Source organism: Topomyia yanbarensis, chromosome 1 (genome assembly GCF_030247195.1).
Source record: "Topomyia yanbarensis strain Yona2022 chromosome 1, ASM3024719v1, whole genome shotgun sequence".
NCBI lineage: Eukaryota > Metazoa > Arthropoda > Insecta > Diptera > Culicidae > Topomyia > Topomyia yanbarensis.
Window position 1 is genome coordinate 120,764,709 of NC_080670.1, and position 26,733 is coordinate 120,791,441.

General features: G+C 40.4%; 1 protein-coding gene, 1 long non-coding RNA gene and 1 pseudogene across 2 annotated transcripts; 1 reads left to right on the forward strand and 2 right to left on the reverse strand.

Moving 5' to 3' along the window:
• The first annotated feature begins 222 nt into the window (after window positions 1-222).
• Window positions 223-3,954, forward strand: LOC131682801 (uncharacterized). The gene is made up of 7 exons (XR_009304168.1): window positions 223-1,024; window positions 1,162-1,302; window positions 1,375-1,701; window positions 1,790-2,045; window positions 2,354-3,320; window positions 3,383-3,496; window positions 3,556-3,954. It is a non-coding gene; the product is annotated as an uncharacterized LOC131682801 (long non-coding RNA).
• A 2,179-nt stretch (window positions 3,955-6,133) lies between these two features.
• LOC131682659 (F-box/WD repeat-containing protein 7-like) lies at window positions 6,134-8,024 on the reverse strand (annotated as a pseudogene).
• A 7,439-nt stretch (window positions 8,025-15,463) lies between these two features.
• On the reverse strand, window positions 15,464-17,558 carry LOC131682735 (F-box/WD repeat-containing protein 7-like). Its single transcript, XM_058964476.1, has 3 exons — window positions 16,817-17,558; window positions 16,475-16,751; window positions 15,464-16,418 (listed from the first exon to the last, which is right to left on the reverse strand). Exons 1-2 carry the CDS (start codon window positions 17,434-17,436, stop codon window positions 16,745-16,747), a joined length of 627 nt encoding a protein of 208 aa, XP_058820459.1. The 5' UTR covers window positions 17,437-17,558; the 3' UTR covers window positions 15,464-16,418; window positions 16,475-16,744.
• Between the last annotated feature and the right edge of the window lie 9,175 nt (window positions 17,559-26,733).

Here is a 26,733-nt window from a genome sequence, read left to right on the forward strand (position 1 = left end):
GCTCAGAACCAACAAAGCAACAAGAGCTTTTTTTACGAATAATGGACCCAACGGACACACTTTATCGGCACATTCTGTCGTAAAACTTGCCTGCCACTATTCTTACCAGCGGTTACCTTCCTGATGTAGAGAAATCAGAGTCAAACACAAACGTCATATTACTGCCAGAGCCTGAAAAAATTGACATTTCCACGTGAACTTGAAAGAAAACAAAATTCAATTCACCCCCGCTGCGATGAATGAAATGTTTGCTTCGTTTCTCTCGTCATTCGTTCTCCCGACGCAGCGCAGTCAGGTTCGAACATGTTCGGTTTCAGAAGTAAAGTGAATTTTGTTTCTATGCTAGCACTGAGAGGGATTATTGAGCAAAAGAGCACCAGATATAGATTACGCAGTTCATTTACGCTCGAAAATGTAGAAGATGCTAACTTCTGCCTTCAAATTGTCGACACAATAACAAATGAATGCTTTGGTTGGTGAATGAATTTATATTTCCTCTGCACTCAAGCATTCGATTCTGCATGAAATTTCAGTCAGTTTGAAAGTGAATGAATGAGGGAGGCGTTGAATCTGAATGTCGGTTTCGGTAAATGCAAGCAGAAATAGGTAACTGATTTTGAAATTTCCTGGCTCTGATTACTGCCTTGGCTCCTACCAGTTGCTTGCATGAAAATATCGCTGCCTCCACAGTGCTCGTGATTCCATCCCAGTAGCAGCTAGCAACCACAATTCCAGTGCTTATCGCCAGCAACATCAGAAAATTAAGATTTCCCCTAGACCATGACCATCATCCGACAGATCGCAACAACGCAACAAGCAACAACGTTCAACTGACGGTAGAACCTGGCCAGCAACCGCAACTAGTGCAATCGATCCAAGCCAATCAGGGCCAAATGTAGAAGACCATTGGTCAACCGCAAAAAAAAGATACATCAACAGCACCTTCAAACACAGTAGCAGCAGCATACTGTACTGTACCACGCCGCGTGCAGGAGGACTTTTTTTATTCAGTTGGTGCAGCAAGGTGAGTCATTTTTACTACCTTTTTTAGTTTCGAAGGATCAGTACCGTGTTCAGTACATTGTAATGTAATACCCTATTCTTCTTTCAAAAGATCGCGTTCACTCATTCACGGATATTTTTCATCATAATTTTTTTCAGATCGAACAGCAACCATAGCGGATACACATCACCGAACACCAACAACATAATGCCATGGTAACCACCCAGCAGCAGAACACGGTGATAATGGGCCAACAGTAAATACAACATCAAGATCCTCGGAAAGGACTTTTTCTTTCGGTATGTGTTTAACAGTAGCTTCTCTCCTCCAAGCATTCCTTTGCATATTTAGATGTCCTTGTCAATTTACAGAACAAACATAATGGAAGCATACTCTACACGCGTGACATATTCAATCGGGCCAACCGTGTGACTCGTTTGGAAAAAAGCGCTCATCATCGGTTTCATGGCAGCGAAGTGAGCAGACAAAAGAAGGCGTTTTTTTCCGCAAGGTCGCTCTGGGCAAAAGTTCAGCCAATTGCAAGGAATAAACCACCGGAGTGACAGTATCCGTGCTGTTTGGGACCTTTTTCCATATATTGTAGCTTTTGAATTTTAATACCCGGTCGAAACGATGGCAAGTGCTGCCGATAACTGGGTCAAAAAGGCGGAGGGAGGATCAGGAAATTTCTGCACTCGGTGTTTTTTTTTTGTCATAACCAACTAACCTATTTTTGGAGCGATAATTTTTCCATAGGTTTTGAATTTTTCTTTTCAATACAAATAGGTTATCGATCTGAGTATCCCTAAGGATAAGGAACCAGAGCCGGCGGCTGACAGCCCAAAGAAAGAGAATGCGGAAAAACCTTCTAGTTCACCGCCAGTAGAACCAGCGATCAAATTACTCCCGTAGAAACGGCTGCACCTGCAGTTTTGTTTTCGGTAGCTACAGAAATTAAGACTTTAGCAGCTCCTGAAGAAAAAAAAGCTGCTAGCGAAAATGGAGAAACAGCTTCCTCCACGGAAGATTCAGAGGCATTCAAGTAAGTCGAAATCTGGAGAAAATTTTGATTAGGACATAAGTAACATTGAGAGCCTCTCTCTGTTTACTTTCTGTTTCGATTATTACGTCTTTATAACACTTTACACTAATTTTTCAGTACATATCGAAAGCCGATAGTTTCTACTAGAATATTAGGCAAAGAGTTGAGTACTAAATATTGAAACGACCGAGTAATTAACAGAAGAGAAACACACCAAAAAGAATCTCATTGTTACTTACGTCCTATTCAAATTCTTCTCCAGAAATATTTAATATCAGCTTTAAAATTATCCATGATTCATCTTTTAGCCCGGCGGATGCAAGTTTGCTAATTAAACTTATTCGCAAAGGTCTAGTAGAATCAAAGCTGGATCTGGGGGTGAAGGATCCTTCTTCGCCGCTATACTTGGTTAAAACTTTCGAAGCTTTGCACATGAATTCGGAACTGCTTCAGGGAGTCTATGCTATGGGTTTCAACGCTCCTTCCAAGATTCAGAAGACGGCTCAACCTACTCTGTTGGCCGATCCGCCACAGAACAATCGCCCAGAGTTGGTCGGGAACAAGAAAAACCACTGCCTTCGTGCTGGCAATGCTCAATCGAGTCGATCCGTTGAAAAATTATCCGCAGGTGATTTGCCTTTCCCCACGTATGAACTGGCAATTCAGAAGGGGAAAGTAGCTGCAAAACGGCAAAGTTTTGTGCGGAAATCGAACTTGGTTAAACCGTTCGTGGTGAGAAGATCGTCAAAGGGGCGAAGCTGACTAATCATATCATCATCGGAACAGCCGGGCGTTCGACCTTAAGAAGATTGCAATTTTTGTACCGGACGAGGCGGGCGTTATGATCGCTGTTCTTTTTAGCCACGTACGAGCGGGAGGTGATGGGATTCGCCCAGTACATCGTAACCAATCCGATCATGATTCTTCTGGTGCGGGAGCAAGAATCACTCGATAACACCAAACACTACTACGTCAAATGCCGCAACCAGGACGAGAAATATCAAGCAATTTCAAACATGTACGGTGTGATTACCGTCGGACAAGCGATCATTTTCTGTCATATGATGTATAGGACAGTTGTAAACTCCAAGTAAACTTATTTTCGGCATTGTTAATCGATCGAAACAGGCACGCAAAACGGCCGGTTGGACCAGGATAATCACTCAGTAGCGGTACTGTCCGGTGATCTAACGGCGGAGCAACGGTTGGCCGTTCTGGATCGATCCTGAGCCGGACTAGAGAAGGTATTGATTGCAACGAACGTTTTGTCTAGGGGTAAGTTCCACCACTTGATTCTGGCTGCAGCACCAGGTTACGGAGAGATTCTTCCGCCTTAGGTATCGATGTTGAACAGGTGACCATTGTTATCAACTTCGACCTGCCGATGGATTAGCAGGGACGAGCCGATTGCGAAACGTATCTACATCGAATTAGACGCACCGGTAGATTCGGTAAGTGTGACTCATTCTTGTGATCCTATAGGTTGTATTTATTCCCACTTCTTTAACAGAACGGAATCACCATCAACCTAGTGGGCAGTGATCGAAGCATGATGATTTGCAGATCAATCGAAAAACACTTCCGGAAAAAGATTCAGTTGCTAGACGCGGAGAACTCGGACGAAATTGAAAAGATCGCACCGTAAAGTGTTTTCGACCAGCTACTGGTGAAAGGCATAGGAGCTTTTTTGGGTCATACTTGTTATGATTCTGAATTTATAATTTTATTAATTTTTTTTTCTTCCTTGACCTGACATATGTAACCAACAGGGTAATAAATTTACAATTAAAATTACAATTTCTCGAGTACTTTTACAAATGGACGTAAGTAACATTGAGAGCCTCTCTTTGTTTACTTTCTCTTTCGTTTATTACGACATCATTACAACACTTTGCACTAATTTTCCAGTACATATCGAAAGCAGACGGTTTTTACTAGAATATTATGCAAAGAGTAGAGTAGTAAATGTTGAAATGGCCGATTAATGAACAGAAGAGAAAGACCTCAAAGAGAATCTCTCATTGTTACTTACGTCCATTTGTAAAAGTACTCGAGATTTATCTCTACCCAGTTCTATCCAAACATTTGAAAAGGGCCTAACTGCAAAATGTAACAAATTGAAATTTCATGTTTTCCATTAACAAATATCTACCCGAGCACGTACATAACGCAACATTTGATCATGAAGAATTTTGATAGCGATTTTACAACAATTAATAAAAGGGCCTAATTGATTTTTATGACCGAACTGATTATGAAAGGACCTAACTGATTGAAAAGTGCCTAACTAGCAATACACTCGTTTTAAATGGATTATAACGTATTATTGTATTATGACTGATTGTAGAAGGCTTATAACATCTTTTCCATAATTTACATACAGGGTCAATCTGACCATCAAATTAGAATTCAGTTAATTCGTCTAACTTTCGGTGTAATATCAGACTTGAACAGCATGTTTTGTGTGAGGTATTCTACCGCTAGAAGCAAAACTGTCCCATGTGCTATGGGAATCCCTATACACATGGGACAATTATGCTTCTTGTGGCAGTAATGCAAGTAGTAGCAATATGCGCAATTCCTTAAACCTCTCTAGTGTTTCATGCAATAAGAATTACCACGAATTACTTGTGGCAATAAATTTGAACTACGATTCCCACAATTGTTATACCAAAAATAGGTTTGTATCCGTACTGATTATTGGTAGCATTCCCTGAGACTTCCAGAACATTTAGTAGTAGCCATTGTTATCATAATCGATTTTTAACGTCAGCCAAAGTTTAAAGCCTAGGGTTTGGTTCGACCTGAAACCGATTGAGTCGGAGTCGGTTGTTATATTTGCGTTATATTTCCGGATTCCGAAGCGTGTTTCGAAAGGTAGTTTCCCCGAGACTTGTGAAAGCGGTAAAGGCGGCCAAGGCAATCAGATTTGCTTCTTAATGGTCAAACGCCGATTAAGAGTTACGATTCGGACAATTACAATAGATTTGGTTTGAGCGAATTTCGATCATTTCCCTGGGTCTTCTGGAACCGGTAGAAGCAGCCAATTTAGATAGAAAATGGCCAGCCAATGATTTAAATTTCCGATTGCAGGAATTGTGCTGTCTAAATTGGTCAGACTGAACTTCCCCGAGACATCTGGAACCGTCACAAATAAGCATTATGATTAATCATGCTCGAAATATGATTCACGCTGAGTACGTCACTTCCCTGAGAGCTTCATGAATGGCAAATAGGTTTACAATTGTTACCGATTTCATACACATCCGTGATGAATTAATAAAATACATCATTTAAAACATTCAAATGACAACAGAAATATAAAAAAAATAAACAAACAACAGCTGATGTCGTTTTTCATGTTATCAAAAGCGACATCTAACAGCAAACACACAGACTAGTTTTCGCGAGCAAATGTCAAAATTCCGCACGGAAGAAGGAAAAATATTTCGCGACCTCATTTCGCAAGAGGTGCATACTAAGCTTTATCTGGAAATGGGTGGGATTAAACTCATTTTTGAGTAACTTTTTACGAGCGTGTACCATTTATCTGTCAGTGTCATTCCAATCGAGCACGAGACCTGTCAATGGCCTTCGTTCCAGAAGGATTCGAAGCGACCCAGTAAATTTTGTAGAGCTCAATCGGCCCGATTATCAGGCCGATGATCGGGCCGACTAAGCCCGATAACGGGCCGATCAGAGCAGGATATCGGGTTTATATCCTGCAATTTTGCACCATTTGCATAAACCGAGTCAACCTTCGAATATGCCAAACACATCGACGTAATCGGACCGACGTAAGCCCGATGTCGAACTATAGAAAATCGGGCGATCGTCGTGCTCCTTATTTTGGTCTTCTTCTTCTTGTTTTATTCGTTTGAGTTTTCTTCTTTTCAAATAAAAACAATAACAGCAATATTTTTTGCTTCAGAATTTTTATTAACGTCAATTTTTTTTAAAGTACTAGTCCTTACAATATTTATAAATTTTTTATGTATGCATGTAGGGTTAGTGTACGTGCAATGGCACCAGTTGTTTGTTCCTCAGAAAAGTACTAAGGATGGTATTAAGAGTATACTTGTTCAAACTTATGAGCATTTCAAGCAGACACCTTCTACATCAAAGTCGAGAACCATTAGTTTGGTTATTCCGTACCGTTGCGTGACCCTACGGCACAAATTAGTTTGGTGTCGTTGGCTCTGATTCACCACACACCACCAGAACCGCCCGATTCTAGTGCAACCAGGTTACGATGAACTCTCGAATTTTTACGTCCCACAGCTTGACGGTACGACTGGTGATTACGAAGCGGGAATTGAACTGCAAACAGGTGACAGCCGATTGATGCTTGTTGGGGCTAGATAGCGTTTGCAAGCACTGACCAGTGATGATATCACAAACCGTGACGGTCGAGTCAGTATTGCTCGATACCAGAATATTTTGCCGGAGCTGCATATCGGATGTTAAACCCTGGTGACCCATCAGAGCATGTTTGCAACTTCCCATTTCCGAGTCACATACGCGAATCGACGTGTCCAGCGAGCCATATACGACGTGAACACCATTAAACTGTAGCGAGTACACCCGATTAGTGTGGCCTTGAAGCGTATGGAGACACTCTTGTCGTTCAGGATTCCACACCCTAACTATGTAGTTGTAAGCTCCCGAAACTACTAGCCTACCATCGCACTGAACACAGCAAACAGCAGCCAAATGACCAACCAACACATGTAGGCAAGTGCCCTCGGTAACGTCCCAGACTCGTAGAGTTGCATCGCGGGAACCACTGACGACTTTATTCTGTATAAATGCATACAACGAACAGTCAAAGTGTGGCCATACAGCGTATGTAACAGTTGGCCAGTTTCAGCGTTCCACACCTTCAACGTGCGGTCCGTACTGCCGGAGATGATTATGTTGCTGGCCATTTGTGACTTTGAGTGTATTGTTGTCGGAACCGGATACAATTCGGTTGCCGCATAACTGAAGGCACGTGATAACGTGGTCGTCGTTACCTTTTAGTACCATAGCCGTACGAATAGATCTCGAGCGCCACTTCAACTCCATGATATGTTGTCGCATGTACGCCGCTTTCCATTGAGACGAAATAGAAGGCAAATTGCCGGCACGGCCCCGTTTCAGGCGGTTACCTCCCATCGCTTTCATCATGTTGGCAGCTTCCTTGCGTTTTTCGGCTAGGAAACACCAATTGCGACAAGTTTGAGCCGCACGGAGAAGATCTTTTGGTTCCAGGTAAGACAGCACTTGAAGTGTGAGCTCCTTCAATAGAAGTGAAAAATCTCGCTGGAATTGGGGTTCGATAACCTTCATCATCTACCGCACCTGGGTCGGGTCGAAATGTTCAATCAGCAGATCTACTGCAACCAGCCGTTCGACGGGAGTCCATCGCTTGAATTTTTGCAACCAATCGTTTACCTCGGGAGGAGGATTATCTTAGGGGTCTTTCGCTCTCCCATCGTTGAGGATGTTTGCGTTGTAGTAAGATTAGATGGACTGAGTAAAGTTCTCGGCGAACTGGTACTATCTAAAGCTAACCGTTTACGTCTACTAAAGATGAGGGACTCCGAGCTAGTGTTGTCACAGTGATTCCCCATACCGCCTACGATTTGGGATCCTATAGTACGATCGGTGCTGCTTCCGAACAACGTCCGATTTTCAGTCAATTTGCGCTTCCTATGCAGTCTTGGTGTATGTGCGTTATTTACTGTAGTCGTCGTGCTTCCGGAGCCGGGATCATGAGCGAGAATATCTTCCGCAGCATCCATGTGAGCAACGTCTCGTGAAGGCCGTTCGTCCTCGCTGCTTGCAAGACCGCTGAGGCCGGTGCCACCAGGTCCTTCATCATCATTGTAATCTCGGCATTTGCAAATTTCCGCATTCGATCCTTCCTCACAATCGGCCCAGTTCATCGCAGTCGTGCTTTTCTACAGCAGCTGCCAGTTCTAGTGACATGGACATAAGGTACTTCTGTGAAATTGATAAATAGAATCACATTATTTTCGATAAAATGATATCGGTGATAAACGAAGTCCAATTTTGTACGTACCGAAATCCAAACTAGTCCACAGGAAAATCATACGTGGAGCAATGGGACTCGTCCAACTCGGACGAGTTTGCAATTGTAATTTTGCAGTAGCATGATGGCCGGATGATGGCAGCTTCTGGGAAGGTTAATGTGTCTGGATTAGTATCCAGCGTGGACTATCGTATAGATCAGGTTTAAACAATTTTACCCAAGAAAGTCTTTCACAAATGTCAAGAAAACAAATAAACTACCAAATGCGATGACTCCTCAACACCTGGAAAAAACGACATCGTGATTAAATTTTAATACATTATACACTGGCTGTTTACCTAAAGCTACAAGTTGAATTGGCCCAGATTTCTTAGTGGTTGTCGTAGAACGAAGTACAACGATAGTAGGCAGGCACATGGAATATCCAGTCGAAAGCACATTTAGTAAGCTAAGTCGTCCAGGAGAGTAATGGCGATTTCGCATTGGTTTTTGTTATTAGCTCATGCTCCAAATATGCTGAAATTTACCTCGGAAACGCCATCGTGGCATCAAGAGATTCGGTATATTTTGAAAACTACCGGATTCTTGTAGAACATGATAAGCAGCTTCGTAATGCTGAGCGTCCGGATGATTTTCCGTAGAAACGTAGCATGGTATTCTTTGTAAGGAAGTATATTTCAATATCTGAGTTTTTCAGTTGCTGTGATTCATACTTCCCAAATATCGTACTGGTGTGATTTTCATTACAAGCTTTCTGATTGTTTACCGACCGGATTCAGTACTCTGTACATCTAACTGTTAGTGTGTACCATCGACTCGATGATTTATCGGATGACTAACTTTGCTGAGCTAAGCCACTGTACGTCGCCATTTAAAAACAAAACATCGGGCTGAGTATGTTCGAACAAACTTGTACCCCAGATTCTGTAGTCGAGAATAGAAATTACTGCCGGTGGGCGAGTTGTCGCTGGTACCATTCTGAGCGCAATGCAAATGGTGCCTAGAACGTTTTCTTCTACAGTCGACGACACCGATACGTAATGTATCTAAGCTGGTCTTAGATTTTCTTCAATCGCTTGAGTACTCCTTCTTTGTCAGGAATCAGACTACACAGCAAAAAGAATTGTAATAATTGTCGATGCGATATCCATTGATGCACATCAAATTAAGACGTAATGATAAATAGATTGCAATATTGTACGATTTTAGATGCAATTATACTTGGATCACCTAATATCATATGCAAACAACGCTCATAGAATATTGCATCTTTTTCACTAGATATTGCATTCAAGTTGAGATAATATTGTGATGAAAAAGATGTACAAAATGTTTCAGTTAAAAGCGTGTAATATCAATCTGATGGAAGTTTGTTCCGTTGTGACGCGTGATATTGTTTATTTGCAAATGTATGTTATTACACGATTTGGTGTGATATTATACTCAATACAGTGCACATCACTCTTTACACGCAAATATTGTCATATCGCACGCACCAAACTTATATTAAACAGTATAATTTTTTTTTTCAGTGCGGTGATGAGCAATTTCGTCCATTTTCTCCTTCGTTATTCTAACAGTAGGATGCGAAAATTAGTTTTTCTAAATTTTGATAAAACTAGCATAAAAGTAACAAAAACTTTGATAATTAAACGCTGTGCACGATTGAATAATGAACCAATAAAATATGTTCGGCCGGAAGAATCTGAAAACTTCGTAAGTTTTTTGTGCCTTGTTTACTTTTGTATTGAGCTAATAATGCATTTTTCTAGTTTTTGGGCCGTTTATCCATTGCTGGAATACGGCCTCATTGACTGTTTGCTGGAGAATTACCGCATGAAACCCATATTAATTCATTCGACAACAGCAGTTGAGGACGTACTGGAGTTGCTCGATCGAATCAAGTTGATCTACGAGTGGAAAAATGAAAATAAACGGGAACCATCTGCTAGAGACGGGGGCGTTGACATCTATAGTCGGAACCAAGTACCCGGAGTTTATTATTCGATTGGTTAACATGAATGAGTCAGTGAAAATGCAGTTATGTGCAATATTGAACAGCGAGCAAAAGAATTAAAACGAAAGCCATATCAAAGTGGAAGTAAGTAATTATAAGATTTACTGTTGCAAACCGTCCTCTATTTCCCAGCCGAAATTTGATTCAAAGTTCTGGCTGGTTTCTACTAGAACTTAGGTTAAAAGGAAACAATTTCGACTCGGAATCGATTTTTGTATTTGGGTTTAAATTTCTAATCAATTTCCGGCTAAGACAAGCAATATTCACACCTTTCCGATCCGATTCAGTACCGTGCATGGGCGCCAATATTCTTTCATATACTTCAAATGCGAGCCACACTTGTCCGGTGCACGGATTAGTATGAATGCATTTGATGTGTATGATAGAATGTTTGTGTCCGTGCACGGTACTGAACCGGCACTGAAACGGATCGGATAGGTGTAAATAGTGCTTAAGCCCTATAACAGTCCGGTCTGACTTAACACCGACCAACTCTGTTCCAGATATGTACGGCAATGCCCTTGTTGAACGAGTACCTCGAGTAGCTACGTAAAAACTTTCACGCGTTTGAGGGCGAGTGCAAACACACCCTCCGAGAAGACAAGAATGATGTTGGCGAACTTTGCTGCTTTTTGAGGGATCTTTCAAAGTCAACTACGAATGATTTATATTGAAAATACTAAAAAAAGAGACGACACACCAGGCCTTCAAGTGATTCAGGGTTTAATTAAATAATGACTGGTCGGCGGGGGACAATATCGCTACTTAGAGCGAGGTAAGCACCTAGTTTCCGAAAACAATTTAGGTACATGAAGGGTCTGCTAAATGCGCCTCTCCAGTCAAAAAAAAAAAATACAACAAAAGCTAGTAATTCTATATAATCCATTTATTCTATAATGTGAAAAGATTAACTATAACACGGATGGTTCGAAAGTTAAGATATTTCGTAAAACTAGCTTGTCTCAATACCACAGACTAACAGACATGGCACTATAAAGAAATTCCTCCAACAAATATCGATCCGCCAATTTTCCCAAAACACTAACTCCACCTTTTATACACGGTCCCAACCTCTCATTTGCTAGTGGGTTATCCCTCAGATTTGGGAAGAATTGGCCACTAGTGTTCTATCACCCGTACACTTGTGCTTATGTCAGCGGCGCCATCGCAAATGCGACCATAGTCCCAACGAAAAATCTCGAGGCTTTTTCTAAAAGATATATCTAACAATGAGAGATTCTCATTGTTTACTTTCTCTTCTATTAATAAATCGGTCGCTTTAACATTTACCCCTCAACTCTTTGCATAGTATCGAAAGCTACATATTAAGATTAATAATTTTAATTATCTTTATTATGTAAATTGGAAAATTGAAATCCCACATTTTGGCAATGAATCCTTTGTGCCACACACTGTCGAAGGCTTTTTCGATGTCTAGAAGAGCAACTCCAGTGGAATAGCCCTCTGAGATATTTGCCTTTATCATGTTGATGAGTAGTTGAATGTTAGTTAATTATTCAGGATTTGTTTTTATGATTATTTAATTCGACCAAGCACACAGACTCTTAGAAATGATATGCAGCCCTTTCGGGTCGGTGTGGTCTGTTCGAGTCGAATCAGATGGACATTCGGTTCGAGCAAACTTTATGGGGAATAATGGATAAACATTTCTCATGCCCTTTATAGGCAGAGATTCTTTTTGTGAAACCCTAAAATGCCTTCACTCCTATAGCTACTCAGCATAATGATAATAGAAAAAAATTAGGATTTGCCTGATCCATATCGTAATGAATACGAATATTGATTAGAACAGGGATAATCGAATTCTGTTATAAGATCAAGGTGAAACAGCACAGTTGTAGGAAAAAGTATTCGCTAGTAAGGACTAATACTGCTAGTATGTTTACCGTATCCATTAGGGACCATTCATAAATTACGTAATGCTTTTAGGGGAGAGGGGGTACGACAAATTGCTACATGTTGTGACATATGGGTGAGGGGGAGTAAGCTAGAACGTTACGTAACATGTTTTCACTGAAGAAAAAAAAATTGTTTAAAGAATTTGTTACGTAATAAGGGAGGGGGTATAGAGAAATTTGTGACAATTTGTTACATGGGGGGAGGGGGGAGTCAATTTTGGGCCATTTTTTGCGTTACGTAATTTATGCTTGGTCCCTAATAGTTGGTTGATCCGCTTCGGACCTAGGAGACAAAAAGGAGATTAAGAAGAGTCAGAAACGGATTCAATGCGAAATTTTGCAAGGCGATGGTAGGATGATTTTCCATAGAATTGAGCAGACTAGATGACACTACATTGCACGCTCTGTGCAACAAACTTGTGCCAAACAGTAGATATGTAGGTATGTAAGTTCGTATGTATGAATGTATGCCTGTATGTATGGATGTGTATAGGAGCAATGTATCCCTGAGCAACATGGAAGGACAGCCCTTTGAGCCGCCAAAACGTTCATGAGAAGCCGGGTGCGCGGTCATAGGTGTGACCTTAAACTCGACCATAAAGCACTGCACACACTGACAAGTGCAAGGATGAGACGGTAGGTGTACAGTTAATGTACATAGGTTGCAGAAATAGGTTGTTGAGACAATCTGATTGCAGACTGGTAAATAACAATAACTTACAATAACAAATTTTATATATAACGCACGGCCTTTCTGTGATGACCCAGACATGTTGGAAGAATTAAATAATTCTTTGGGCTGAATTATTCTTGAAAAATGTTTTAGTTTTGAAAAAGACTGAATGAGTATAAAAAAGTAGCTATTAAAGACTGATTGTCGAAAAAATATAGGTAGTCTTGAGAAAGACTGTTGCTGTTGAAATACTATAGGTAAACCAGGAGCTATCAAGATTTGTGACCGGAAGGTTCAAGCCGGACTGTCGGGCGAAGAATTTTAGTTTTCGCACCAAGCATACTGGTCGTGAGGCTCCCATTATCATATCCATTGTTTCACTTTCCCAGCCCCGTGTGATTGTTGCAGTACTGTATATAAATTTACTACTGATTTATTTCGTATTTTTAACATCATGAACAGTGATATTTTATAGAACTTATATACCAAAAAATTAAAAACAAGGATATATAAATATTCAAATTTTGGATTGCGGAGAAAGGCTCGACCAAACAAAGTTCGCCTCAGAAAATCTGATCCACCTCGGACGGACAGGCAGATAGTTAACAGTAAAAACAATAATTTATATTATTTCCTTTAGTAGGGGTGGATAAATCGTGGTTTCATGCGATGCTTCAGTTCGTCGTGCGATTGTTGTTGTCCATCGCTGACAGATGGTGAATTTTCCTTACTGGTGGGAGGATCCGTGTGTTGCGTCCACTATTTGGGAAACCGTGCGAGATTTTTGCTGCAGTCCGCCATCGAATCTCGCCACAGATGATTCATCTGTACCGAGAAAACCCCAATTCTCGTTACAGCCAATATATCAGCAACAAACGCTACAGATATAAGTCCATAACGAGAATGGGTCAGAGGGGAACTAGTGTAGATATCTACTGAGTGTATTAAGTCGTAAAGAAACGTTAAATATTGAAATTTGGGTTAAACATTGGATGGACTTAAAGAAAAGGCATATTTGGAAAAATATTTCACAAGTTGCCAGGGCGTTCCGGGATCGACATATTGGGTGTTTTTCCCCGGGTTTGGAGCATGTCATTCAGTTGTGCTCTGGTTTTGCGATGATCAGCGTCAGGTCCTGAGCATGACCATACGATATGGTCGATATCTTACCACAATGACATAGGGCGCTCTCGGCAAGCCCTATGCGCGAATGATGTGCGTTTGCGTCTTGCTGTGAAACAAATAAAGTCTCTGAACAAATCAAAACTCTTAAACCAAGGTTTAAGTGAGACCTTTGGCATTATTGAATGTAGCCATCGTTCTTTGTCGCCCATGGTTCATCTCGATTGCCAGACAGAAAGGGCCTTCTGTTGAGGGATATTGAGGGTATTCATTGTACGTAATCGGTCTCTCGAGAACATTTCCTTCTATGGCTCCTTTTTAGCCAATTCGTCAGCCTTTTATTTGTCCTGGATAGGACCCGCACAAATGTCACCTGAAATGACTGGTTAGCCAGAGCAAAAAGATTTCTTTGTATTTCCACCAGGTAGAACGAGGTGTACTTGGTTTCATTGATTGGAGAGCATCGATTGAACTGAGATGAAAAATGAAGTATTTGTCAGAAGCTAGAACCAGCCAGCTCCGCGACATACACGCTACATGGCGTTTCCTACATGGCGCCGTGGGCTCCTAGTGAAAACAATTTAATTCTTTATGCGAAGAAAATAGTCGCCCTGAAAAGGGTGGTTTTCTCGTTGTTTCGGAAAGAAAGTATGTTTTTTTCAGTTGCGTAGGCCTTCTTTTGATCTTTTTGTCATCCGGGGCAGCATTTCCTGCCAGCTCCAACACTTCGATGGCAAGATATTCACTGCTGTCAGGTAGACGGGTGCTCCGGTAGCGACACGCTCGGCGTAGTGACCCTTTCTCAGCAAACGATGGACAGGCAACTGGAGACCGGCACGAACCAAGCGGGATTTTTGCTTTTTCTTAGCCTTACCTCCTATACCGTCACCAGACGACCGTATGTTACCAGTATGAGTGTAACACACTAACATACGAATGATGCCGCACTCGCATACGACTCCGGTTTTTTACTTGGTTCAGTTTGCGTTCGAAGCGAAATAGGCTGGCCATCGAATGAAATCAGTTTACTTTCATCATCAAAGAGGAGGAGCTTCGAACAAAAACTGTTCATGATTTGCGGCTCGATGCATGTATTTAGCGGATAAAAAGATTTTCAAATTTAATTCTTGGTTGACGGTTTGATAGCGCTGATAAGGGCTAATTAGTTCTCCAAAGAATATGTTCTCTTGGTAGGTTTATTACATCACAAAATAAAATAAATCGATTTTTACAGGCCTACCTGAGGGTTTTATAATTTATATACCGAAAAATTAAAAACAAGAATATTTAAATATTTAATTGTGAAGACAGAAGCGACCAGACATTGTTCAGCTTAGAATATCTCGTTGATCTCGAAAGAACAGACGGATCGTAAACAGTAAAACAATAATAATTTATATTATTTCCTTTATATTCAGCATGATGACATCGAATTCAGTGTACGTACCCCACCTACAATAAATCTAACAATTCTTCAAATACACTGCCACCAGCTTAAATCGACGCACAACTGGCACTCTGATGCGAAACTTGATTTAATTACTGCGACCATATGGCGTTCCAGGAACTACTTTGAACAACCAGTGTGAAATGCAACTATCTTCACTTGGATGCAACGATTAATCGATCAACAAAACGTTCCGTTACATCATGAGCCAGAATAAAATGAGCCGAACAAAAAGTCACCCTCTGGGACCATATCCTGGATTCACTGGAATGTGGTCAAATGGCCCCAAAATTAGTTTTAAGCGCTTCTCAAGCCCAGCAACGATTCTTGAATCGTCGCATGATAAAGTTAGCGATTTGCCACTCTCTGTTATGGATTCGTCGAACATACCAAATTTATAAAAATATACTAGCTTTAATGTAAGATATAGCTGACAAGTTTTTCATATCACACCGCATTTTATACTTTTGGAGCGACTTGTCTATTTCATTCAGAGGCGAAATTAACGCCGGATAACACATTGGCCACAGAAATGCTTGATATGATCTGTAGCTTTTTCAAAACTCAATATGATTGGATTAAAAATCGCCAGTTTATTATTCGTATATTGTTTTTATGCGAGCCAAATTTGATAGGTTACTTCTTGTATGAATCAAACGATTTTAATGGCGCATATAATAATATATTGAAGCTTTAGGGTGCGAAATTTTCATCCAAAAATAATGAGATTTGACAAAATTACAAAAGACCTTATCAAGTGTTTTTGGAGCAAAATTTTATTCTGCGTTTATTCCGCAACTGGCTATACGTTGTTCCCATTTACATCGTTCGCCATTACATCGTTGGCCGTTACGTCATTTGCCATTACATCATTCGACATTATGTCGTTCGTCATCACATCGTTCGCCATAACATCGAGTACAATGCATCATTCTTGAACACATACTTTTCATTACATCATTTTGCTTACGTCGTTCCACATACCATGCAATCGTGTAATATCACACTACTCTATCTAAAGAGCGATGTGCAGCGATTTTGATGTGATATCACAAGATTTTTTTTGCTGTGTACATATTCTTCTTTACAAAATGTCTTGATAAACTACTTCATTGTATAGGCAATCATCAGCGTACCTTGTATCAACGATGAGAGCATCTGAAGTAAAAAGCATAAATTGAATTCATGCAAAAAATATATATCATGGAACTCACAATCAGCAAATAATGGAAACCTTGGACACTGTTAAGGATTTCGTTTCCAGTATTAGAAAGTATTTAACGCAGTGTCCACTTTAGACCGGTGTCGATAGCAAATGACATGTATTTGGCATTTCTGTTTTCACAGCATCCTTTGGTTTGGTAATGAATGGTGAGTAATCGAGGCAGACAGTGTTTGGCATATTTGGATGAAAAGGGTGCTGGAGGGGCACTCGATTCAACAACCATCGCAATCGAAAATTTGTTGGATGATGTCCGATTTGATTAATACCTATGAATAAATAAATAATTAAAAATTAGAATACGGAAGCAATGTAGTGTAATTTATTGATTTACCTAGATGGCATAATCGAGTTGATTTTAGCATGCGTATCGATCCTTTTTGTGATGCATGCGCACGTGCATACTATCGCGGAGTCGTCAAACATTACGGTCCTGACGAATACGGTTTCTTGATAGGCGTCCAAAGCAATCGACTCATGGGCACGTATTAACATGGCACGATCTTTCGAGAAGTCGATAATTTCGTCACTAGTCAGTAGCGGCATAATCAACGCCTGATCTTCGATTTTAAATAATTCAGTGTATTGTTGTCGGAACCTGCAGAACTGAAGGCACGTGATAACGTGGTCGTCGTGACCTTTTAGTACCATAGCCGTACGAATAGGTCTCGAGCGCCACTTCAACTCCATGATGTGTTGTCGCATGTACGCCGCTTTCCATTGAGACGAAATAGAAGGCAAATTGCCGGCACGGCCCCGTTTCAGGCGGTTACCTCCCATCGCTTTCATCATGTTGACAGCTTCCTTTCGTTTTTCGGCTAGGAAACACCAATTGCGACAAGTTTGAGCCGCACGGAGAAGATCTTTTGGTTCCAGGTAAGACAGCACTTGAAGTGTGAGCTCCTTCAATAGAAGTGAAAAATCTCGCTGGAATTGGGGTTCGATAACCTTCATCGTCTGTCGCACCTGGGTCGGGTCGCAATGTTCAATCAGCAGATCTACTGCAACCAGCCGTTCGACGGGAGTCCATCGCTTGAATTTTTGCAACCAATCGTTTACCTCGGGAGGAGGATTATCTTAGGGGTCTTTCGCTCTCCCATCGTTGAGGATGTTTGCGTTGTAGTAAGATTAGATGGACTGAGTAAAGTTCTCGGCGAACTGGTACTATCTAAAGCTAACCGTTTACGTCTACTAAAGATGAGCGACTCCGAGCTAGTGTTGTCACAGTGATTCCCCATACCGCCTACGATTTCGTAGGCTAGTAGTACGATCGGTGCTGCTTCCGAACAACGCCCGATTTTCAGTCAATTTGCGCTTCCGATGCAGTCTTGGTGTCTGTGCGTTATTTACTGTAGTCGCCGTGCTTCCGGAGCCGGGATCATGACTGAGACTAGCGGCATCCATGTGAGCAACGTCTCGTGAAGGCCGTTCGTCCTCGCTGCTTGCAAGTCGATAGCAAATAGCGATAGTCTGCGACCGATTTGATTAATACCTATGAATAAATAAATAATTAAAAATTAGAATACGGAAGCAATGTAGTGTAATTTATTGGTTTACCTAGATGGCATAATCGAGTTGATTTTAGCATGCGTTTCGATCCTTTTTGTGGTGAATGCGCACGTGCATACTATCGCGGAGTCGTCAAATATTACGGTCGTGATGAATATGGTTTCTTGATTTGCGTCCAAAGCAATCGACTCATGGGAACGTATTAACATGGCACGATCTTTCGAGAAGTCGATAATTTCGTCACTAGTCAGTAGCTGCATAATCAATGCCTGATCTTTGATTTTAAATAATTGGTACTTGAAACCACCAACTAGATGCATTTTCTACAACTCGCAGCAAATAATCAGTGTAACCTGTGTAATCAATGAGAGCTCCTGTTGTCAAATCATACATTAATTGAGCGAATAAAAATAAAAGTCACAAGGGCAGAACATGCTTCGTGAAACCCGTTTCTGGCGATATAGCATATACGCTGATGCCATCCCCCAGGTTTCTGCAGCAAGCGGAACCAACCAGAACGAGAAGAAGAAGAAGAAACCCGTTTCAAACATATTAAAATATAAAAATCGGACAGAAATCCTTCAGCACAAGAATCGCTTAAAACTTCTCACCCGTAAAACTCGGCAAAGTTGAACCATCAGTATAAAATCCGGTCAAAAGTAAATAAATGACATGCAGGAGCATCCGTATATCGTGATGTTCAAGATTAAAAGTCGTCTTAAAAAACTACTTTGTAAGAATCGGAAATGTTTTTTTTCGGTTTTTATGCTGAAGGTTTTTTCATCCGACTCTTATAAAGGAGAGTCACTGTCCGATTTTTATACTTGAAGTTTGTTTCCGGTTTTTATATTCTAATATATTCGAAACGGCTTTAACGAAGCATATTCTATCCTTGTGACTTTTTTTGGGTCGCTCAATTTAACTTATACAATTGTATTTGATTTCTTAGTTATGACAGCATCGTAATTTAAAAATGGTTGGTACGGAATAAGCTCGCGCCTCCAGATTCTACCATCGGGAACAGCCAATCACAGGCCGTGTCACTAAAAACATATCGGGCACAATGGCAGCTACATTTTACGTTTCTTCAGCGGTCGATAACAATATATGGTTCACTAAGTCATTAAATGATGGAGGTGGTTTTATCAAAGCTGATCCAGCTAGCATAGCATAACCGATGCAGTTAATGAGAGTAATGAGAGTAATAAAAGCACACATTAAATTAATGCAGAAAAAAAATCAGTGAGGTCTTGGCTTATAATCGGCAGGCAGTCTAGTTCGACTATTGAAAGAGGGAATATGTTTGTAAAGTGGTATATAATTTCTTAATTATTTTAGATAGTATGGTACACGCGTCAGCTCCTTCGTTGTCTCAAACATCAGTTTTGGAGGGATTGCCGAGTTTGATGGTATCCGATTATATGAGGCGATCATAGCCAGCTGGAGTATACATAAGGAAAGTATCAAAAGAGTTCTTGAGTTTTGAAAGGTCAAGTGAAACACTTCCACTAAAACGAAAGCTATAAATATTATTAATACATGTTACGTAGGTAAGTGATTCCAGGTACGGATTGGAGCTAATTCAGGGTACGGTTTGGGGCTGGATCTCTCATCAGTCTAGTTACTTAGCATAATTATTATAGAAAATGATGTTGGGGATTATTCTGACCCACATCTCAACAACTACAATAGAGACTAGAACAGGATTATAGAATCCAATTTTAACCTCAGAACGTTGCACTGGGGTACAAATGTACTCCAGGTCTTCTTTGGAGCCGTGTGAAGGCGAGAATTCAGCATATACCGACCTGGGACCATAATTCAATTTAGAGTTCCTAGTAACAGTAGGAAAAGCTGGTATAGCGAGTTTGCTTATAACCTTCGTGGAAGCAGGTGTCAAAGTTGCCGTGGGGTACATTTGTACGGTTGCCGTTAGCGTTTCGTGCTGTCAGTGGAAATGTAACTCGTGACAATGCCACTTTAAATACTGGTTGTTTTACTATGTAACTAACAATTAGTATTAATCATTTTTTTCAATTAATTTAGTTTAGAAGTAGAAAAAAAATCGTTCTCATTTTTGCAGATTTTTATTGCTTATTTTTTTATTTTTTATAATTTTTCAATACAGTAGCTCGTAAGTATAATTTGCGCACAGTAACTGCTGTAACAGTAACTTTGCATGTTACCAGTGTATTACTGGTCAGAAATATTTTTTCATTTCAATTTTCACCCCATTTCGTGGTATTTTCCAAAACTCGATTTTTAAACTTTCACTTTTCCAAATAATTGCACTTTTTCAAAAATACCGAAACTCCGATTTATACCGTTTCTAGACCATTCTTTCAACTTTTAGAATCATTTGTTTTTCAAATCGGTTGAAAATTCGCAAAATTATAGTAATTTTTGTAAAAAAACACGATTTCTTTTTTTGTTCAAACCACTTTATGTATCATTAATTCGATAGATTCCATACTTTCACTTACACAGCTGTTTTCGCAATTACAAAACAAAGAAAATGATGCATTGTACATTTCTTTTGTTTGCATTTTTACCTGCGAAAATTGCGCGTTGGGTACGTTTGTACCCCAGTGAAACTAGGGTGGAAAACGCAAGTGCAACTTTCTAGGGTTAAGATCAATGAGAAACAGTTGTAATAAAAACTTGTTTTGATCCACTTAGTGGCGCAGTTTTGCCTTTCTTATTTCTCCAAACTATGAATCCATGGCTGATTATGTTCAATAAAATTGTGGAAATGTCTATGTTACATTCATAGAACACGTTACAATGGCACGCTATCCAGGAACTTGATGAGCTACCTGTCGACGCTGAACAACTTGAAAAAAAATATATGCTTATTAATATAACCATAAAATTTCAATAATAAGCTTAATTAGCATTAGTTTAATGGTGTCTTCTGGCTAACTTATTTTGGGGGTACTTCTATTTTCAGAAACATTTTTTATTCAACAATATAAAAATCTTAGGTTTATTTTCACTTCACTTAGGTTTATTTTCACTTCACTTAGGTTTATTTTTGAAAGGTTCATTTTGAAAAAAATGGATTTATTCACTGAAATTTTCGTTTTTATCCCCAAATTGACAAACACATATTAATGTGTTTAGGGAAGTTAATTTTTTTCTTGTTTATTTGACATGGCTCAAAGCGTTAGCATAACTGAGCCGTGGTCTTTTAAATTTTTTACAATATGTAGAAATTAAAATAAACTCTGAACTATCCATTGAATCTTGTTGACGCAGCTTCCTGCTGCGTGTTGAGATCCTCTTCCTTGGTGGTGAAAATTTAGGTGCGTTGTCTGCCGCACCTTGAGAGTTATTCGGTCCGTCTTCTTTCGCGTTTTCGTTCATGTCCATGTCGTCATCGGTACTGCATTCATGATGCTCATGGTCGGATGTTCTTGTTTGATTCTTGTACTTCCGGGTCGCTGCTGTAAATCCTTCTTCATCAGTGTTTGATTCTTTATTGGTCCTGTTGGTTGTTGGTTTGAAGACATTTGCAGTAATCGTTGTTACTTCGATGTTGGTAATGGCTGTTGGTTTAGTGACACTGGACCCGATCGTTGTTGAGCTGGTGTTTGTTACTGCCCGGTCCGCACTCGTTGGTTTACCAACCGGTTGTGGTTTAGCATACGACGACTGTATACCAGCTTTGGTCGTCGCAGGGGGAATTTCTTTAGTAGCCTCTGCGCAAGGTTTTCCGTGGTGTAGCGGTTGATCGCAATGTTGGCACGTAGGAATCTGCCCTGGGTACGTGACTTTGTTGAGTATGTACAAAACCTTTAGGGCATCTGCCTGAGATAGACAAGTAGGAGGGAATAGGTTTTGTCGGCCGCATTCTTACTACATGAACGCCGTTGCCAAATCCTGAGAAGAAATTCCTCCAAGTATCTTCTTTAATACTATCCACCTCTCCGTATTTTGACATGAGTTTTTGATAGCGGCGGTACCAGGTCATGTAGCTTTATTTCAATACTGTCATTATCGATATACGTTGGGATATTGAATAAAGTGTCATTACATTCGACGGCGTGTTTCAAGTTGTTCTGTGAAGCGAATGATTCTGCTTGGCTAGTATTTTTGAACGTAATCAGTACCGCATGACGTAAATGATGGAATTGCACGCCGCTAATTTCTGCTTTGTTCAGCTTCATGTTCACCTTCAACAATTGCTCCTCTTCACGAATCGATGGTCTTACTGGACATTTCAAGAAGTCACCAGCACACAGTTTGTCCGCAACGGGACATACTCTTCCTTTGCATTATCACTCATTGTTTGTTCACGTTTCACACACTAAGTAGAAGGAATCAATTTTTGCTTTTGCAAATAGACAAAGCGGCAGCGCACGGGTAAATTTGATCACTTGGCCTGCTAAAGCAGCGGAGCGATTTATAGCTTCTGAACTGAGCAAGATGAGAAACCGAACTGTAGGGAAGTTAATGTCTGAAACTTTAAGGAATAACCCAAAGTAACCAATACTTCGCCCGTTTAATATATAAATAAATAGTATCTTAGGCAAAGATTAACTGATATATAAGAATGGATATACTACATCAGGAACCTATGCCTGACACATAGGATCATTTAATGACACTCTGACGCCAAAAAATAGATTTGAGTTACGCATCTTCAGCCATCGAGTGCGGCATCTCACCCGCAGTTGTGATAACTATAATATTTAATTAGCTTAAACAGCGTGAGTGCAATGTTATCTTTATGTGATCTTTTGAAATGCTGGAGGAATGGGTTTGGATGGGGAGCGGGGTGTGAGGCTGGTCCATGGGGGAGGGTGACGAAGAAGAGAGGTGTGCGGGAAAGGGAGGAGGGGCGATGCTACACCCAACTGCATATTACACCTTCCATTTAAGATTTGGTTTGAGAAAATCGGTTTATTCATCACCTAAGAACCCATTTGACTTCAAGTGTGGAATAAGCCCTCAAGCCGGGACTTCCGGAATTGTCGATAGTAGATAATATATTCAAAGAAGCGAAGTAATTTGGTAGCGAGTCGAAGTAATTTGGTGACTGTTTCAATAAATTTAAAAAAAATCCATAACCGAAAGAAAGTCAATAGCAGTTATTGAGAGTGACATCATAATTTGAAATCAAGTTTGTGAAAATCGGTTAAGAAATCGCTGAGAAATAGATGTCATTAGTGATCTAGACTCGCAAATCTAGGTAATGTTGCATACATTTTAATATGTATTGCATTATTTGGCCATGATGGTACCAGTTTATATGGGGATTTACTGTGTGACCGCTCTCTTCAACCAGTACCTTCGGAACCGGAAGTCGGATCAACTAATTTTCATTACTTCTTTTCGGCTTGGTAATGTATAAATTAAGTAACCGAGCGGAAAGTTATAACCGTGTAACAGTTTGCATATTCGTAGGCGTTTGAATGTTCGCGCGGACCGTCACTCTGATGATTAATTTTGAGTGCACGATTCATATAACGGACGATACTGAGTTTCCCTATCTCACAAGTGTTCAAGATAGGATTTACTCGAATTCAGCATGGTTCGTCTGCTAGAGCAAAAGAGATTATAACTACTAGAGAGCAAAGCGCTACTGTTTCCATGTATTCACGGACTGAAACATGGGGTCTCGCTCTAGCATGTTGTATTCCATTACTTTGACATGTGTGTACCCGGGGCAATAGGTGTCAAACTAATGCGCCTAGCATATGTGAAAGCGAGATGATAAATTTTCAGTGTTAGCAGCGACATGCGACCTCTATTAGTAATCTCTTTTGCTAGAGCCCATCAATCTACCAACTATTAATTTTCATATGAGGCTGACAAAATCGGGTCTTCACTGTATTATAGTTTAGTGACCCGAAGCAGTTGGCGAATTATGACTGTAAACTAAACTGATTTGAATGACGTACATGTTTCCATTTGAAAATCTTCGATTGCTCCTTGTCAACGGTTTAGGCACTTTTGTGCGTCATGCATTCAATGACTCACAATCCAATTGTGCGTCGACCAAACTGGCACAACGTGCCCATTCCCCTTGCTGAGAAAAAGGGCAGAGAACTGCTGAAATTGTAATTATTTTTTCGAGAGTTGTCCAACTGGAGCTGTAGAGCTAGGTTCTCGGAAGGGCCCCCCGTCAGAATCACACACTACAATTGCAGACGAGACAGGCGAATGGCGCCCACTAAAACACTGCTTTAGGCCAATTGTAGTGGGCCGTGATGCTGAATGTGATATTTATTGTACGGTTCAGGTATATGCGGGCGTAGGGACTTCGCGATCGCATGTATAATCGCGAAGACCTCGAGCATTTGTACGTTAACCTGTTCGATGCCGTGTGCGTTTATATGTCGCGTATGCTAACGTGTATGTAACTTCAAATGTATAAATTCTATATTAAAACCGTTGCCTTTCGCATATTCGCGTGTGTTCTAGAATGATCGCGCGCGGACCGTGAGTTTGATACTTAATTTTTCGTGTACGGTTCAGATTCCAGAAGAAAGTGGGTTCTTCCATATCACTAGAGCTCTCAGTCATGTCGCGTTGGAACTAAGGGCAGATCACTCTAAGAATGTATAACAAATTTGCATCAAATTGAAAAAAAAAATGCATTTAATTTCCATTGTTGCATCAGCTTTGCACTGCCTCGCAAAAAAATTTGTTTAACAAACGTCCTACGCTGATCCACTTTGTTCGACGTTTTGTTAAATGTAGGGCTAGTTTTTCTGTAGGGTTTTGACGTCTTACACGCAACGCAAACAACATTGCACGCAACGCAAACAACATTGCACGCAACGCAAACAACATTGCACGCAACGCAAAAACATTACACGCAACGCAAAATACATTATGAATTTCTATTTTGATGGAAATAAATGCATTTAATTTCACTGATTTTTAGAAATGCATCACAAGTGATCTGCCCATAGCGTTGGAACGTTTGTCTAGTGGATATGAACTTTATTTTTTGATTGCTATAACTGAATGTATGGACCAAAAATTGCGGAGGGTAAAGATTTCCGGACGTGACCGATTCATGATCGCGCGCGTTTACGGGTTCGCGTTCGTAAGCACTAAAACGTTCATACTGTTACCAGTGTAATAAAGTTTGCGCGATCGCGGGCGTAGGTGTGAGTAGTAGAGCTTAAGCTTTCGTATGTTGACGCGTTTGTCGTGTGTGCTCGCGTGTTTGTTCACATATTCGTGTTCTTGGATGGCCACGCGAACCGTCATTCGGATATATAGTTTTCGGTTTATGAATAACATTCTGACAGGGAGTGAATTACTCCATATCACCAGAGTTCATGTCGCCATGGAACGTGTTGTCCAGTGGATGAGCTTTCTTTTTAGTTGATTCATGGAATTGAAGGCATGGACCTAGATTTCTGGAATCGAGGATGGACACTTCCGGACGTGACTGATTCATGATCGCGCGAGTGCAGGGGACTGTAGGTTTACGATTGAGACCGCGTTTGAATGTTTATAAGTGCTGAGACGTTCATATTATCATTGGGATGTTATCATGCCTGCGATAACGTGGGTGTAGGTTGCGTGGATGATCGCGAAGGGCATTTGTGTGTTTGTTTGTCGCGCGTATGTGATTTCGTGTGTATAAATTAGATTTTTATGTCGCCATTGAACGTGTAGTTTAGTGGATATGAGCATCATCTATTTGATTGGTCCACAGGAAAACATTGAACTTATGCTACTAAGGCCGAGAATAGGGCTTTCCGGACGAAACCGATTCATGATCGCGCGAAAACGGACATTTGGAGATTCACTCTTGAGACCGCATTTGTGAATTTGTAAGTGCTAAACCGTTCACTTAGTCATCGGGGTATTATCCTGTTTGCGAGATCGTGGGTGTGGTTGTGCGTGGATGATCGCGAAGCACTCGAGCGATTGTATGTTGATGTTTTTGTCACGCGTGCTAGTGTGTAACTTCACGCGAACACTATTATTTTTATTTATAAGCGTGTGGCCATTCGCATGTTCGCGTGTTCTTCAATGATCGCGCGTGGACGTCTTGTCTAGTTTTTATTTCAATTGGTCCCACTGAAGGCATATGTTTGGGTTGCTAGGGTCAAGGGCAGACTTCCGGACGTGATCGATTCATGATTGCGCGAGCGGTGGGTTGAGACCGCGTTAGTAAATTTTTAGGTGCAGGTGGTTCACTTAATTACCTTGGTGTTTGAATGTTGGCGAGATCCACGTTTGTACGTTTGGAATGAGAGATTGTGAGTGTATGTGAGAAAATAAGCAATTTGTGTTAGTGAGTGTTAACATGGATCTAATTTAAAATATAGCAATAAAAGTAGGGTGCCTTTAGAGAGAATTGGGCCCTAAACTCACATTGTATATTATTTGACCATGGCAGTGGATAATAAAGCTCGCCAATGAATTGATCAAAATGTATCTTAACTAAAAAGAAAATAATCATATCCCAAGTTTCTGTGCTATAATCTTTGTAATACTTCTTTGGTGGAAAAGCCACCGGACCACATCAAGGTACGGTATCATGCCGAGGAAACTGCTGAAATTGTAAAATTCTAAACTAAAAATCAACAATTCTAAAACCCAAAAAATTATAAAAGGCAAAAATTAAAAAATTTAAAAAAAATACTGAAATTTTAAAATTCTTTTGCTCTTAAATTATAAAATTTTGCCAATATTCCAAAATTATAAGTTTTTAAAATCCTAAGATTCTAAAGCTCTAGCGTTCTAAAATTCCAATATGCTAAAATTCAA